At 40.3% G+C, this 13,416-nt stretch overlaps 1 protein-coding gene and 1 pseudogene across 2 annotated transcripts; both read left to right on the top strand.

The window, feature by feature from the left end:
* The first annotated feature begins 215 nt into the window (after positions 1-215).
* Positions 216-3,766, top strand: LOC102709320 (annotated as a pseudogene).
* A 1,879-nt stretch (positions 3,767-5,645) lies between these two features.
* LOC102717744 lies at positions 5,646-12,821 on the top strand. 2 transcript variants are annotated; one of them, XM_040528948.1, is made up of 8 exons: positions 5,646-6,053; positions 6,178-6,660; positions 6,777-7,157; positions 11,244-11,341; positions 11,427-11,476; positions 11,721-11,794; positions 12,049-12,374; positions 12,468-12,821. In XM_040528948.1, the coding sequence occupies exons 1-7, from the start codon at positions 5,889-5,891 to the stop codon at positions 12,355-12,357; spliced, it is 1,560 nt and encodes a 519-aa protein (XP_040384882.1). In that variant the 5' UTR covers positions 5,646-5,888; the 3' UTR covers positions 12,358-12,374; positions 12,468-12,821. The 2 variants fall into 2 exon arrangements, with proteins under 2 accessions (XP_040384882.1, XP_040384883.1); XM_040528949.1 differs by having other exon boundaries at positions 11,730-11,794.
* The last annotated feature ends 595 nt before the right edge of the window (positions 12,822-13,416 follow it).

Genomic DNA, 13,416 nt, shown 5'->3' on the forward strand with positions numbered 1-13,416 from the left:
CTTGTTCATTCATTAGCAACATGATAAGCTAAAGGCCCATTTAGCCCATTAATTAACAATGACGATCTTGCATGCTTCCAACCCCACCCCTCCCCTCGCCGACGCCTCCACGAATACCGATTGATCTACCTTTCTCCGTCAGCAGCGGCAAGCCTCAAGTCCCTTTCCTTTCCCTCCATGGCAGGGGATCGATCTAGGGTTTCCGGTCCTCTAAATGATGATGGAACATGGAAGTACCCCCAGTGAAGCGGAAGCCGAAGATGAAGAGTACGAGTCATGGACACTCAAGCAGAGGATTGATGATATCGTTCACAGCGATCCTATCAATAATATCCTGCCAAAGCATCCTGAACATAGAGCGTATTTCCAATAAAAGCTCAATGTACGTAACACAACACATTCATCCATTTACTTCTTCTTCTTCTTCGATCCATGACCATGAATGAGAATATATATATGCAGGAAAAGTTAGAGGGGTTCATATGCGTTGCACAGCCGAAACTACTTCCAGTATAGCTCAAGGATAACGTCAAGCACTTCTACCAAGTCTATAATTTATGTTCACGTTTCATGCGCATCAGGGATCTCCTTTACCCTGATCTCCTCACCAACATGGCCTCCTTCAACGCGCTGCGTTGTGCCAGGGTGGCATTGGAGGGCACCTCTCAATTGCGTGGCCGCCACGCTGACCCCAACATCCTCCACCGCTTTGGCTTCTCGCCCCTCCACATGGCTGCCGAGAACTTCAATGTGGCCATGGTCAAGCTCCTCTTCCGCTATGGCACCTCCGCCAACATCCGCACCAAGGGCAGCAGAGTCATCGAGGGCCTCCTCCCTCTTCATGTTGTTGTTGAGAATGCCACCATGCACAAGTATCTGGAGGACCACTGGGCTGGTGGGGACAGTATCATCCGTCTCATCCTCCTGCTCTGCCTTCCTGAGATGGTTACTACTATCTTCTTTCTTTCGTACTCCTATATTATCAGACCATTTAATTAGCTTATTATTTCAAATACTAGCTATCCAGGACCAATATATAATTAACTAATTTCAGCTGCATGCCACTCTCATGCAGAAAATATTCTTGGACACAATTAGATTAATTGCCAAACATACAGACAACATTGTCGATGAGGTATGCGGTTACATCCATGAGGAGATGCATGCCCACGCAGCAATTTTGCTAAAAGCAGCTCCGTGGCCGCCTCAAAAAGACCAGTGGCAAGGCCTCTCTGAATGGCTTTGATATTCTTAAAAGCCGCATTGATGATGCTCTTGACACCATACATCTTGAGGGGTTAACTATGGTTAAGCAGGGAAAGAATGGCAAGGCACTTAAGAGACTCAAAGACAGGAAGGAAGCCCTTCTTACAGCACATGCACTTGTTCGTATTGTTGACAAAGCTGGTATAGCTCTTGAGGGATACATTCAAACTCACTCACAGGTAATTCATGAAATATTTCCCCATTGTTTTCTGATACCTGCTTGTTTTGATTTTCCAATTTCATGCTCTTTAAATTTGTGTGATGCTTGCTTCCATCATCTTGATGTACCAGTGAATGCTCGAATTTCCCATGTTTTAGAAAGTTGTGGCTGTGTCAGATTTTTTTTTTCTTTCTGGTGATATGAAAAAAGTTGGAGCACCTGCCGCAATGTATCAACTACTAGTCACATATCCACATAAAAAGGAGTGATTATATTGTATAAGATTTGTTCTAATTTTCTTCTGCTGTTATACTGTAGTACTATTGTCATGTAATGTGTCACTGGTTCCAAACAGAAAGTATAAGTTGGGACATAGTTGTTCGTTCATCTAGACCAATGAGATGTTATTGACAATGCCATAAGGACCTAGTGGGCTCTTCGGTGTTGCCTTTTTTGTGGTGAGCAAGGATGGGAAATAAATCCAAGATTGTAAGAATAGAGTTAGTTGACTAAAGTAAGTTGCCAGCATGCCAAATCAATGACTACTGGCTTGATACTCTTGGCCGCTTAGCATTTGCGTAAATGTAATACTTAAAACACTACAGATGATGTTATTGAAGGTTATTATGTGGCTTGCAACTACCACCACCTGCAAGTGTAGATATCTGAATACGCTTTGGAATAATGTCCTTGAACATTTTGTAATGATTCATTTTAACAATTTTATCGGTGAAATGTAGGTGCCACATGACGACATTGTTGAACATGTTTTATCAATTCTAAAAAGCAATGGCATTGCTCATTATGGGGAAAGCATTGACACTGGAAAACTTGAATGGTTTGACATCTATTGGCTTTAAATATATATATTCAGTTCATGCTTTTGGGCATATAGTTGATGTGTTAATTTATCTTTTGTGTTTTGAATCTACCAACATCATGGGGGAATGCCAATTGGTAAGACAGATTCACAGAGAGGTGTGTTTCATTTTGGTTGATCCTATTTCTTATTAAAATAAAGCTAGAAAGGAAAATTAGCTATGCAACTTTATTATGTTTCCACCCATTACATTGTCGTTTGCTGTGGTGAATGCACAACTTTGTAACATTGCAGAAAGCCTATGACCTGCATCTAGTGCAAAAGGGGTGCAACCTGGCTGTTTACACCAGCCTCAGGACTATGCTTTGCACTTCACAAGTTGACTCATGACCAATTTCATTACTGATTGCAGTGGGCTATGGGGAAACTATTGAAGCGGAGAAGTCGTCTTCTGATAAATGCGAAGTTAGTAAAAGGGCAATGAGATATGTAATTATATTTATTTTTTGTCTAATTCATACCGATGAAATTAGCATGAAAACAGCATTGTTCCTCCAAATTTATTCTTACTACCCAATTTATTAACTATATATGGAAGATCAATTTTACATGCCTTGAGAAGATACAAGGAGGTACTAAAATTTTAGTGTAAAATTGGTACCAGTAGATACCAAATTTTACACTAAAATTTTGGTACCTTTAGATATCTTCTCAAGTACTGTAAAAATTACTCTATATGGAAATATTTGATAACATAATGCATAACCATCAATTGTTGCCTTGGTGGTTAACAGCAGGATGAATACTCACTACTACAGTATGAATGCCTTTCTAATTTTTGTTTAATCGTTCAGATGCTAATTTTCTGACATAAACAGATGCTAATTTTCTGACATGAACAGATCCTGGGCAAGCAACCACCTAAGAGATTGGGCATAAAAGATGTGAGAAATATGTTCTTCCCATACTGGAAATCGGTTTTGTCCCGTCGGTTGGATGTGAAGAAGATTTTATCATGTCGACCAAGCTGGATGCAAAGTGCTGAAGGGACCAAGAGTATATACCACCCATGTACCCCAAACAAATCAATAGGAAATCTTGGTTCAATGGGACGGACCCCATTATCAAGTGAATCCAGAAGGATGCTTTGTACTGCTGCTTCAATGTCCCAGAAGGTGTTTAAGCGCACTTGAGTACAGAATCTTTGGTGGTATGCTTGCTGACACATTTTTCTATAAGCTTTTAGAATGTCTTTTGGTCATAGTACCCCTACATTCTCAATGTTGCTTTAATATTTGTGCAGGTCTAAGAAAGATCAATGAAACTGGGAGCTTACATGAGACGGTTGTATCGTGTTCTGCTAGAAGCTGTGTTGCATGGTTGTTATATATGTGAACACTTTTTAGTTGAAAAAACCATGATTGCAGTGTCATATTAAGGTATAAGATATAATGGAACGTCATTTATTTCTTAGTATGCCAGGCCTAAATGATCCTGTAAGTGATCAACGGTGATGTTTATTTCAGCAGATGAGTAATTTCAAAATCAGAGTAGTTTTTACCTGTATAAAATTGGACCTTTTAAGTAATTTGAACTGGTCTTACTATGATTAAGTCACTGTGTTGAACAAGGTGCTTGTTCTATTTAGGTGCTTAAATTCAGAAACAACTGGCTCATCTTTGTTCCTCTCAAACCACATATCAATCCTCCCATGCATTATCAGTCATGGATTAATTTATTTTTGTTCTTGTCTTTACTGACATGTTGTTGCTTCCATTTTTAGCCTAGCAAGCTAGCAAATGTCTGCATTTACTTTGCTTCAGCTAGCTGCTATATTCCTTGGTAAGCATGTAGGGCGTGTTGTTTTTCTGCAGAACAGCTGAGATGATGCATGATTTAAGGAAAGCTAGGAAAGAAAGATGAGATGCATCTTTTCTTCTTTTTTTTTTTTTAGCTTTGGCTTCAGGTAGCTGCTATATTTAGGGAAGGCTAGGAATATTTATTCATGCATGCATCTGTTGATCAGATCGGCTTCCTATTTTTTCAAATTTTCGATGTCTTTAAGAGGAGCAGCCATGAGGTCATCAATCTTAACTTTCTCAGCCTGAACTATGAGGCCGAACTTGGGCCGCACAATAAGTGAAGAGTCAGACAAACATCTTCACTGAAGCCCAAAAGGAAAGGAGTCGGCGGTGGCGTGGAGGCGTTGGGTTTTCTGGCATGCCATTGCCAGCATCATCCATCCCAATTCCGATTCCGAAGCTGCGGGCCGTGCCATGGCCTGTGTTATACAGTCATGCATCTGAATTTTTCCTATTCATACCTCAACTTATGTTTTATTATTTTGCAACAAGTATCAGAGGCATGGTTTTGTGGTTGGATCATCAATGAAATCCTCAAAAAACAAAATGAGACAGCATTCATTGTTCTTCATTCAACATTTCTCTCCGAAGAGCAGCCATCCAGCGTTTCAAGTTACCCTTGTTCTTGCTTCCACGAGTGCTACTTCTTAATTGATAGAATGATACTTGGGAGACTGTTTGTAAAGGGGAGAAGAAGGGCTTACAAGATAATAAGATATTATCACATTAAGCTCTATCTATTTGTTTATTATCACATTAAGCTCTATCTATTTGTTTATTATCACATTAAGCTCTATTGTTTAACTAGTAGCATGCTTATCTCCAGAAACACGCAAACATAGAACAAAAGTTTGTTCCTCGAAAACAAAGGAAGGTGCATAAGGCCATGCATAGTGCGCCGATGTGGCGAGGAGCCCTAGCCCACACGTCGGTGCACACATGACAACTGTTCATAGACCGTCTCTCCGCGAGGATGCACACAGACTGCAGAGGACACGCGGTGCCTTGTCAGAGTGTGGTCAGAAAGTGGGAGAAAAAGTGAGAGGGAGGAGTGAGACGCCGAGATGCCGCCGGGGTCGCCGTCGCCTCCCAGAATCGCGTCTGTCGCCGCCAAAGTCGGCTCGTCGCCCGCCGGGGTTGCCGTCGCCTCCCGAGCCGCATCATCGCCGCGTCCATCGCCACCGAAGTCGGCTCGTCGCCCGTTGGGGTCGCCGTCGCATAGTTATGAAATTACGACGACATCTTACAATTAGTCGAATAGTAATGTCACATTTCAAAACTAGCAAATTTATAATGACACAGATCTAATTAACCCTTATTATATCTGTCCCGGTGGCGGTGTTGAGAGGGAGGCTGCATACAATTTTTTTCAGGGAGAGAAGAAAAATCAGACATGGTATACTCTACAGTTGAGGGAGCTAGGAAGGACTTTTTCATTCCGCATAGAAGTAGAAGGAACATGAAAAGGTAGAGGCCCATTTAGCCCGTTAATAATCATCGATTTCCACGATTACAACAATCTTGCCGTCGTACTCCATCCAAGGCTCCCACTGCTTCCAACCCTAGCCTCCGCCTCCGACGAATGCAGCCGCCGCCGCCGCCGCCGCCTCTGCTCTGCTAGCCTCGAATACCGATCTACCTTTCTCCATCAGCCCCCGCGCGACCGTACCCTGTCCTCTCCAGGAGCGGCGAACCCTCGAGTCGTACGTATCCTTTCCTTTCCTGGGGAAGGGGATCGATTTAGGTTTCCGCAATCCGCATCTCGTACTCTAGCTCCACGATGACGATGGAGCATGGAACCCCGGGTGAAGCCGAAGCCGAAGCTGAGGATTACGGGTCATGGACACTCAAGCAGAGGATTGATGACATCGTTAACAGCGATCCTATCAATAATGTCCTGCCAAAGCATCCTGAACATAGAGCATATTTCGAGAAAAAGCTCAAGGTACGTAACACACATTCATCGATTTGCTTCTTCTTCTTCCATCCATGGATGAAAATATTTTTATTATTATTATTATTATTATTATTATATATGCGGCCGGTCGATCGATGGATTGCTATTGCAGGAAAAGTTAGAGGGGTTCGTATGCGTTGCACAGCCGAAACTACTTCCAGCATTGGTCAAGGATAACGTCAAGCACTTCTACCAAGTCTATAATTTATGTCCACGTTTCATGAGCATCAGGGATCTCCTTTACCCTGATCTCCTCACCAACATGGCCTCCTTCAACGCGCTGCGTTGTGCCAGGGTGGCATTGGAGGGCACCTCTCAATTGCGTGGCCGCCACGCTGACCCCAACATCCTCCACCGCTTTGGCTTCTCGCCCCTCCACATGGCTGCCGAGAACTTCAATGTGGCCATGGTCAAGCTCCTCTTCCGCTATGGCGCCTCCGCCAACATCCGCACCAAGGGCAGCAAAGTCATCGAGGGCCTCCTCCCTCTTCATGTTGCTGTTGAGAATGCCACCATGCACAAGTATCTGGAGGACCACTGGACTGATGGGGACAGTATCATCCGCCTCATCCTCCTCCTCTGCCTTCCTGAGATGGTTACTACTACTATCTTTCTTTCATACTATATTATCAGACCATTTAATTAGCTTATTTCAAATACTAGCTATCTACGACCAATATATAACTAATTTCAGCTGCCACTCTCATGCAGAAAATGTTCTTGGACACAACTAGATTAATTGCCAAACATACAGACAACATTGTTGAAGAGGTATGCGGTTACATCCATGAGGAGATGCATGTCCACACAGCAATTTTGCTGCTGGCTGCTCAAAAGCAGCTCCGTGGGCGCCTTAACAAAAGCAGTGGCGAGGCCTCTCTGAACGGCTTTGATATTCTTAAAAGCTGCATTGATGATGCTCTTGACACCATACATCTTGAGGGGTTAACTATGGTTAAGCAGGGAAAGAATGGCAAGGCACTTAAGAGACTCAAAGACAGGAAGGAAGCCCTTCTTACAGCACATGCACTTGTTCGTATTGTTGACAAAGCCGGTATAGCTCTTGAGGGATACATTCAGACTCACTCACAGGTAATTGATGAAACATTTTCCCCATTGTTTTGTGATATCTGATTGTTTTGATTTTCCAATTTCATGCTCTTTAAATTTGTGTGATGCTTGCTTCCATCATTTTGATCTGCTAGTGAATGCTCGAATTACCCGTGTTTTAGAAAGCTGTGGCTGTGTCAGATTATTTTTTCTTTTTGGTGATATGAAAAAAGTTGGAGCACCTGCTGCAATGTATCAACTACTAGTCACATATCCACATAAAAAGGAGTGAAAAGGAACTGGACCCATGCAGTTGATGACATATTTTAGTCCGCATTTTCATGTAAATCCAAGAGGCAGAACGTTGGCCCAACATAGTAATAGTATACTGCTAGTTTCAAGTCTAATGTATGAGTCAAAAATATATGGAAACACAGGAGTAGACGCAGTTTGAACGTGAAGCAAGGTGGCCCACCAACTTTTATACGCCTATTGTTTAAGGCACAAGTCAAGGTGATGCCTTATTCTAAATCTATACAATGTCGCCAACTTTTGTATTACACACATGCTTACCAATTCTTGAGCCCCTGTACCACTTGTTCCCACTTTCCAAAGAAGAAGAGCAAAGAGGAGGGGAGATGACCTCTTCATTCTCAGCGACAGAATGCAAGAAGGGCAAAAAAGGAGGTGTATCCTTTCCATAGAGACAAAGCAAAGCGCAAGAAACAGAGCAGAGATGAGGGAAGACAGGCCTTCCAAAGTAGCAGAGTGGAGTATAGCGCAAGAAACGGCGCAGAGAGGAGGGAATAACAAGTACCTGTCAACTTCAATGGCTGACAAACGGGAAAAGGTTTGCAGCACGCAGGATGCCTCCACTAATGCCTCACGACTACAATTTCGTGTGATTTAACACCTTAAAAGATCATGAATAGATAATTACATGAACAATATAATATATAAGACCATAGGGGTCCCTTGAAGGTACCAAATTTATCTTTTGGGATCTGGAACATATAAATTTTATAAGAAAATCAATTGTTCTTAAGTATGGTTTGAGAATAAAAATATAATAGCACTCTCTCTTGGAGATTGGGTTACATTTAAAGTGGGACCCCATGTAAGTTTAGCAAAGCAAGTTTTTTAGCTTGGAAATTGAGCTCGAGTTTTGTAACTATACATATTCAGCAATTTTAATCATGACCAGGGTTCCAGTTACCGCGGTTTCCACGACGAAAACTGGGCCCTCCGTCGAGGGGCGGTAACGCTATGACCACGGTTTCGACTTTAAATTTGAGGGGAATTTAACCAAAAAAGTATATGTTGTAGAGGTTGATATATAGTATAGTTTTGTCAAAGATTCATGAAAAAATGTATTTCCGACGTAATTAAAAATCGTAACCGAGAATTCCGGGGGAAAAAATAGCATATTGCAAATAATATTTCATAAGATGGTTAAGATATTTTTTTGTTGAGTCAATATTAATTTGCACATGTTGTACATAATGTTGAAATACAAATATACAACGATATATACAGGGAACACATGTATGGAGGAAAATTATATGTGCCTGTTAGTACATACGAAATAGTTTTGTTCGTAATAATGGGTAGTAGGTATAGTTGTGACTTGGCACTCAAAATGAAGTTGGTACTTGCTATTGATGTGAATTATTTGGTGAATGGTGATATGAAGGTGTATGTTTATATGTTGCAATGTCAAGAATTTAGAAAAGGTCATGTCAAAATTTTTTCCCTATAACATGTTCTAAATGTCACAAATATAGTCATAATATTTTCCTTATTTTCCTGTATTTTTTCAAAAGTTTTTTTTTTTTTGCATTTGACATCTCGCAGATTGAACTATCCGCGGTTTTCGGTTGAAACCATACGGTTTGACCAGAAACCGAGCGGTTACCACACCATTTGAATTCAAATTTTTTGGATTTGAATTTGTCGCGGTTTTGACGGTGTACGCGGTAACCGCACGGTAATTGTGGGTCTGCCGTCCCGTGGCCTGGATGGCTTGGACGGGAATGTGAACCCTGATCATGACTATGTATTCAGCTTCTATTTTTTATTTAAGTTGGGGGCTAACATAAAGGGTAAGATGAGCAAGAAGTTGCTTAGTTGATTAGTTTGAGAGATCATGAGGCTAATAGTGGTAAGGGTGATGTGGTTTGCATAGGTTATATCGGGGTAACCTGAAAAAGGGTAGAGACAATAGTGGTAAGGGTGATGTGGTTTGTGGGTAGCCCCATTGGAGTCGAGACATAATATTGGATATGCTGCTCTAGTTAGTATATATGTCTGAGTGGAAGTTGATAATAGTCTTTCTCTAACCATGATGATGACTAGGGTCTAGGGATACTCATATTGTTCTCTAAATGAGTCTTAATTCAATATTTTAATTAAATTCAATTAAGCTCTAAAAAATGAATGGTCCAAAAAGTTGAACTACCCTGAGACAAACTTCTGATAATGACACAAATAACAGAACCAGAAGACCTGCATCATGGCAGTTTTAGTTGGTGCTGACCAGTTTTTTTCTTCCGCACTTATGTCTTTTATTCCTCACCTGGCATGTTCGTGTAAACATAAAAAATATGCCGAATTGTTATTTTCTTTCGTATTTACTTGTATTCTATATGCATGTTAAAAATAAGTGAGAATGCTGGTGTGTCAAAAAAACGTTGCTAATTAACCTGTGCCAATTAAAATATAGCTCATTGTGATCCTTTTTCATTCCATGTCTCAACTCACATGCATAGTGAGTTCTAATATTTTCTGTTCAACTTTACTTGCCCCTGTTTTGAAGACCCCGCCATATTACAGCACCCATATATGCCAGTGTGCCACAACGAATATATCAATAAAATTAAAAAGTGGATGCTTGACAGAAAGATTAACCCGAGCAATCATGGTATATCATCATGCCACAACTTTGTTTGCAGTGATGATATATGTTCATCTGGTTTGTCATAGGAGAATAGTAGCTTAAGCCTTAAGCCTCTACCTTTTCACATCAAGCTTAGCAGAGACGAGGCCTTGGTTCTTGGTGCTACTCAAGATTCGTTTGTCATCAGGCAACTCTTTTTTTTCTTGTCTTTACTACTTTGATATATACTATCTCCATCCCTAAGTAAGTTCATTTCTAGTAATTAAAGGAGACAGTTAATATATAAATAAATGGCTTAGGTGCCCACAATTAAATGAGATGGTAGTTGCAGGTAGGATGGTGTTGGGGGTAACATGGGAAGAAATTTGAATCATGGTGGTTTCGAGAGAAAACTGAACTCTAGAAATATACTTATTTTGGGATAAGTTAAAGCTAGGAGTGCACTTATTTAGTGACGAGGTAGTAGTAGGAAAAGTGAAACTCTGCTGAGATTCATGTCAATGAAACCGCAATTTCATGCAACAATATCCCACATTGTAGAACATAACATTGTGACACCACAATAATCTAGAACTTATTATCACATAGCATCTATATAGTCTAGACTGTTACTTTCAATTCCAAAAAAGGAATCTGGTTTGTAGCAGGTGCAGTGGTACCCAAAATAACTCTCAACTGCCAATATTCTGCTCTCTACACGTGTGCTGGCCTAGTGCTGCCATACCACTTATTATATTGTATAGGATCTGTTCTAATTTTCTTCTGTTATTATACTGTAGTGTTGTCATGTAATGTGTCATTGGTTCCAGACAGAAAGTATAAGTTGGGTAACTTGGTTGTTTGTTTGTCTAGACCAATGAGATGTTATTGACAATGCCCTAAGGACCTAATGGGCTATTTGGTGTTGCCTTTTTTTGTGGTGAGCAAGGATGGCAAATAAATCCAAGATTGTAAGAATAGAGTTGGTTGACTACAGTAAGTTGGCAGCATGCCAAATCAATGACTTGATACTTTTGGCCGCTTAGTATTTGTGTAAATGTAATACGTAAAACATTATAGTTGACTCCCAGCTGTGTCATACTGTTTATATCGAGAGATGATGTTATTGAAGGTTGTTATGTGGCTTGCAACTCCCACCACCTGCAAGTGTAGATATCTGAATACACTTTGGAATAATGTCCTTGAACACTTTGTAATGATTCGTTTTAACATATTTACCGGTGAAAATGTAGGTGCCACATGACGGCATTGTTCAACATGTTTTATCAATTCTAAAAAGCAATGGCATTGCCCATTCTGGGGAAAGCATTGACACTGGAAAACTTGAATGGTTTGACATCTATTGGTTTTAAATATATTCAGTTCATGTTTTTGTGCATATAATTGGTGTGTTGAATTATCTTTTGTGTTTTGAGCTACAAACATCATGGGGGAATGCCAATTGGTAAGACAGATTCACAAAGAGGTATGTTTCATTTTGGTTGATCCTATTTCTTATTAAAATAAAACTAGAAGGGAAAATTAGCTGTGCAACTTTCTTATGTTTCCACCCATTACAAAGTCATTTGCTGTGGTGAATGCACAACTTTGTAACATTGCAGAAAGCCTATGATCTCCATCCAGTGCAAAAGGGGTGCACCTGGCTTTTTACACCAGCCTCCGTACTATGCTTTGCATTTCACAAGTTGACTCATGACCAATTTCATTAGTGATTGCAGTGGGCTCTGGGGAAACTATTGAAGTGGAGAAGTCGTCGTCTGATAAATGCGAAGTTAGTAAAAGGGTATGAGATATGTAATTAAATTTATTTGTTTTCTAATTCATACTGATAAATTTGCATGAAAACAATATTGTTCCTCCAAATTTATTCCTACTACCCAATTGATTAACAAGATCTGGAAATATTTGATGACATAATGCATAACCATCAATTGTTGCCTTGGTGGCTAACAACAGAAGGAATACTCACTACTTAAATATGAGTTTCTTTCTAATTTTTGTTTAAGCGTTCAGATGCTAATTTTCTCACGCAAACAGATTCTGGGCAAGCAACCACCTAAAGGATTGGGTGTAAAAGATGTGAGAAATATGTTCTTCCCATACTGGAAATCAGTTTTGTCTCGTCGGTTGGAGGTGAAGAAAATTCTATCCTCTAAGCCTAGCTGGATGGACTCGCCAAGTGCCGAAGCGAGCAAAGAAGGGAGCAAGAGTATATACCACCCATCTGCCCCAAACAAACCAATAGGAAATCTTGGTTCAATGGGATGGACCCCATTATCAAGTGAATCCAGAAGGATGCTTTGTACTGCTGCTTCAATTTCCCAGAAGGTGTTTAAGCGCACTTGAGTACAGAATCTTTGGTGGTATGCTTGTTGACACATTTTTCTATAAGCTTCTAGAATGTCTTTTGGTCATAGTACCCCTACATCCAAAATGTTGCTTTAATTTTTGTGCAGGTCTAAGAAAGATCAATGATACTGGGAGCCTACATGAGATGGCTGTATCGTGTTCTGCTAGGAGCTGTGTTGCATGGTTGTTATGTCAACACTTTTTAGGTGAAAACCTTGATTGCAGTGTTATATTAAGGCATAAGATATAATGGAACGCTATTTATTTCTTAGTATGCCAGGCCTAAATGATCCGGCAAGTGATCAACAGGCTAATGGCCTGCCTTTGAAAGTAGAATATCGTGGTATGTATGATCTATCTAGTGGTTGATTATTATGCGAATATATGTTTTAACATTTCCTGTATGGCACAACTTTTATGTATTAGTACTACAAGTTTTTGCTGAATTAGTTATAATCATTAGTATCTGTTAGATCATTTCAATTTGCATGAATGGATTTGGTATGGCTAGTGGGCTTGCTAGTTGCTGCTGTGCATGCTGCCACAACACCGTGGATTCTGAATCCCGTGTTTCGATTAATTCACATCATAACATCACGCAGATTTAAGGGGACGATGTCCTTCGGATTCCTATGTCAATCGACGTGAACTGCTAGCAAAATTAGAGAAAAAAATTTACAGGATGATGATACTGCTATACGATAAATAAACGAATTTGTTGAGAATCAGTTCTGTATGAGAAACTTGAGAGCAGCATTGATCCTCATATCGATGTGATTTGCATCATCATTCATGTCACGCCGTAATTGGTTCTCTTATGAAAATTGCTAATTTATTATGTTTTAATGATTTATGGACATTTCGTAATGATGTTATGGATGGATCTGGGTAATTAAAGTTGAATCAGCATCTTCGTTTGCGCATTTTATCTGACTGCTTGTCAATGCCCATAATGCAACCATAAGCCGGCAAGAGCTCCTGGCAGTGGATCTCATGGATGTTGCACAGAAGACATATGCACACGTTGATTTAGGGTTACGAATTTTTCGTGTTCAA

This window comes from Oryza brachyantha, chromosome 11 (genome assembly GCF_000231095.2).
Source record: "Oryza brachyantha chromosome 11, ObraRS2, whole genome shotgun sequence".
NCBI lineage: Eukaryota > Viridiplantae > Streptophyta > Magnoliopsida > Poales > Poaceae > Oryza > Oryza brachyantha.

Bases quoted from the DNA above. Each gene is read 5' to 3' on its own strand.
- LOC102717744 (XM_040528948.1), top strand. From the start codon at position 5,889: ATGACGATGGAGCATGGAACCCCGGGTGAAGCCGAAGCCGAAGCTGAG. The intron at 6,054-6,177 runs GTACGTAACACA...TTGCTATTGCAG, and splicing joins ATTTCGAGAAAAAGCTCAAG to GAAAAGTTAGAGGGGTTCGT. The intron at 11,342-11,426 runs GTTTGACATCTA...TTGTGTTTTGAG, and splicing joins GACACTGGAAAACTTGAATG to CTACAAACATCATGGGGGAA.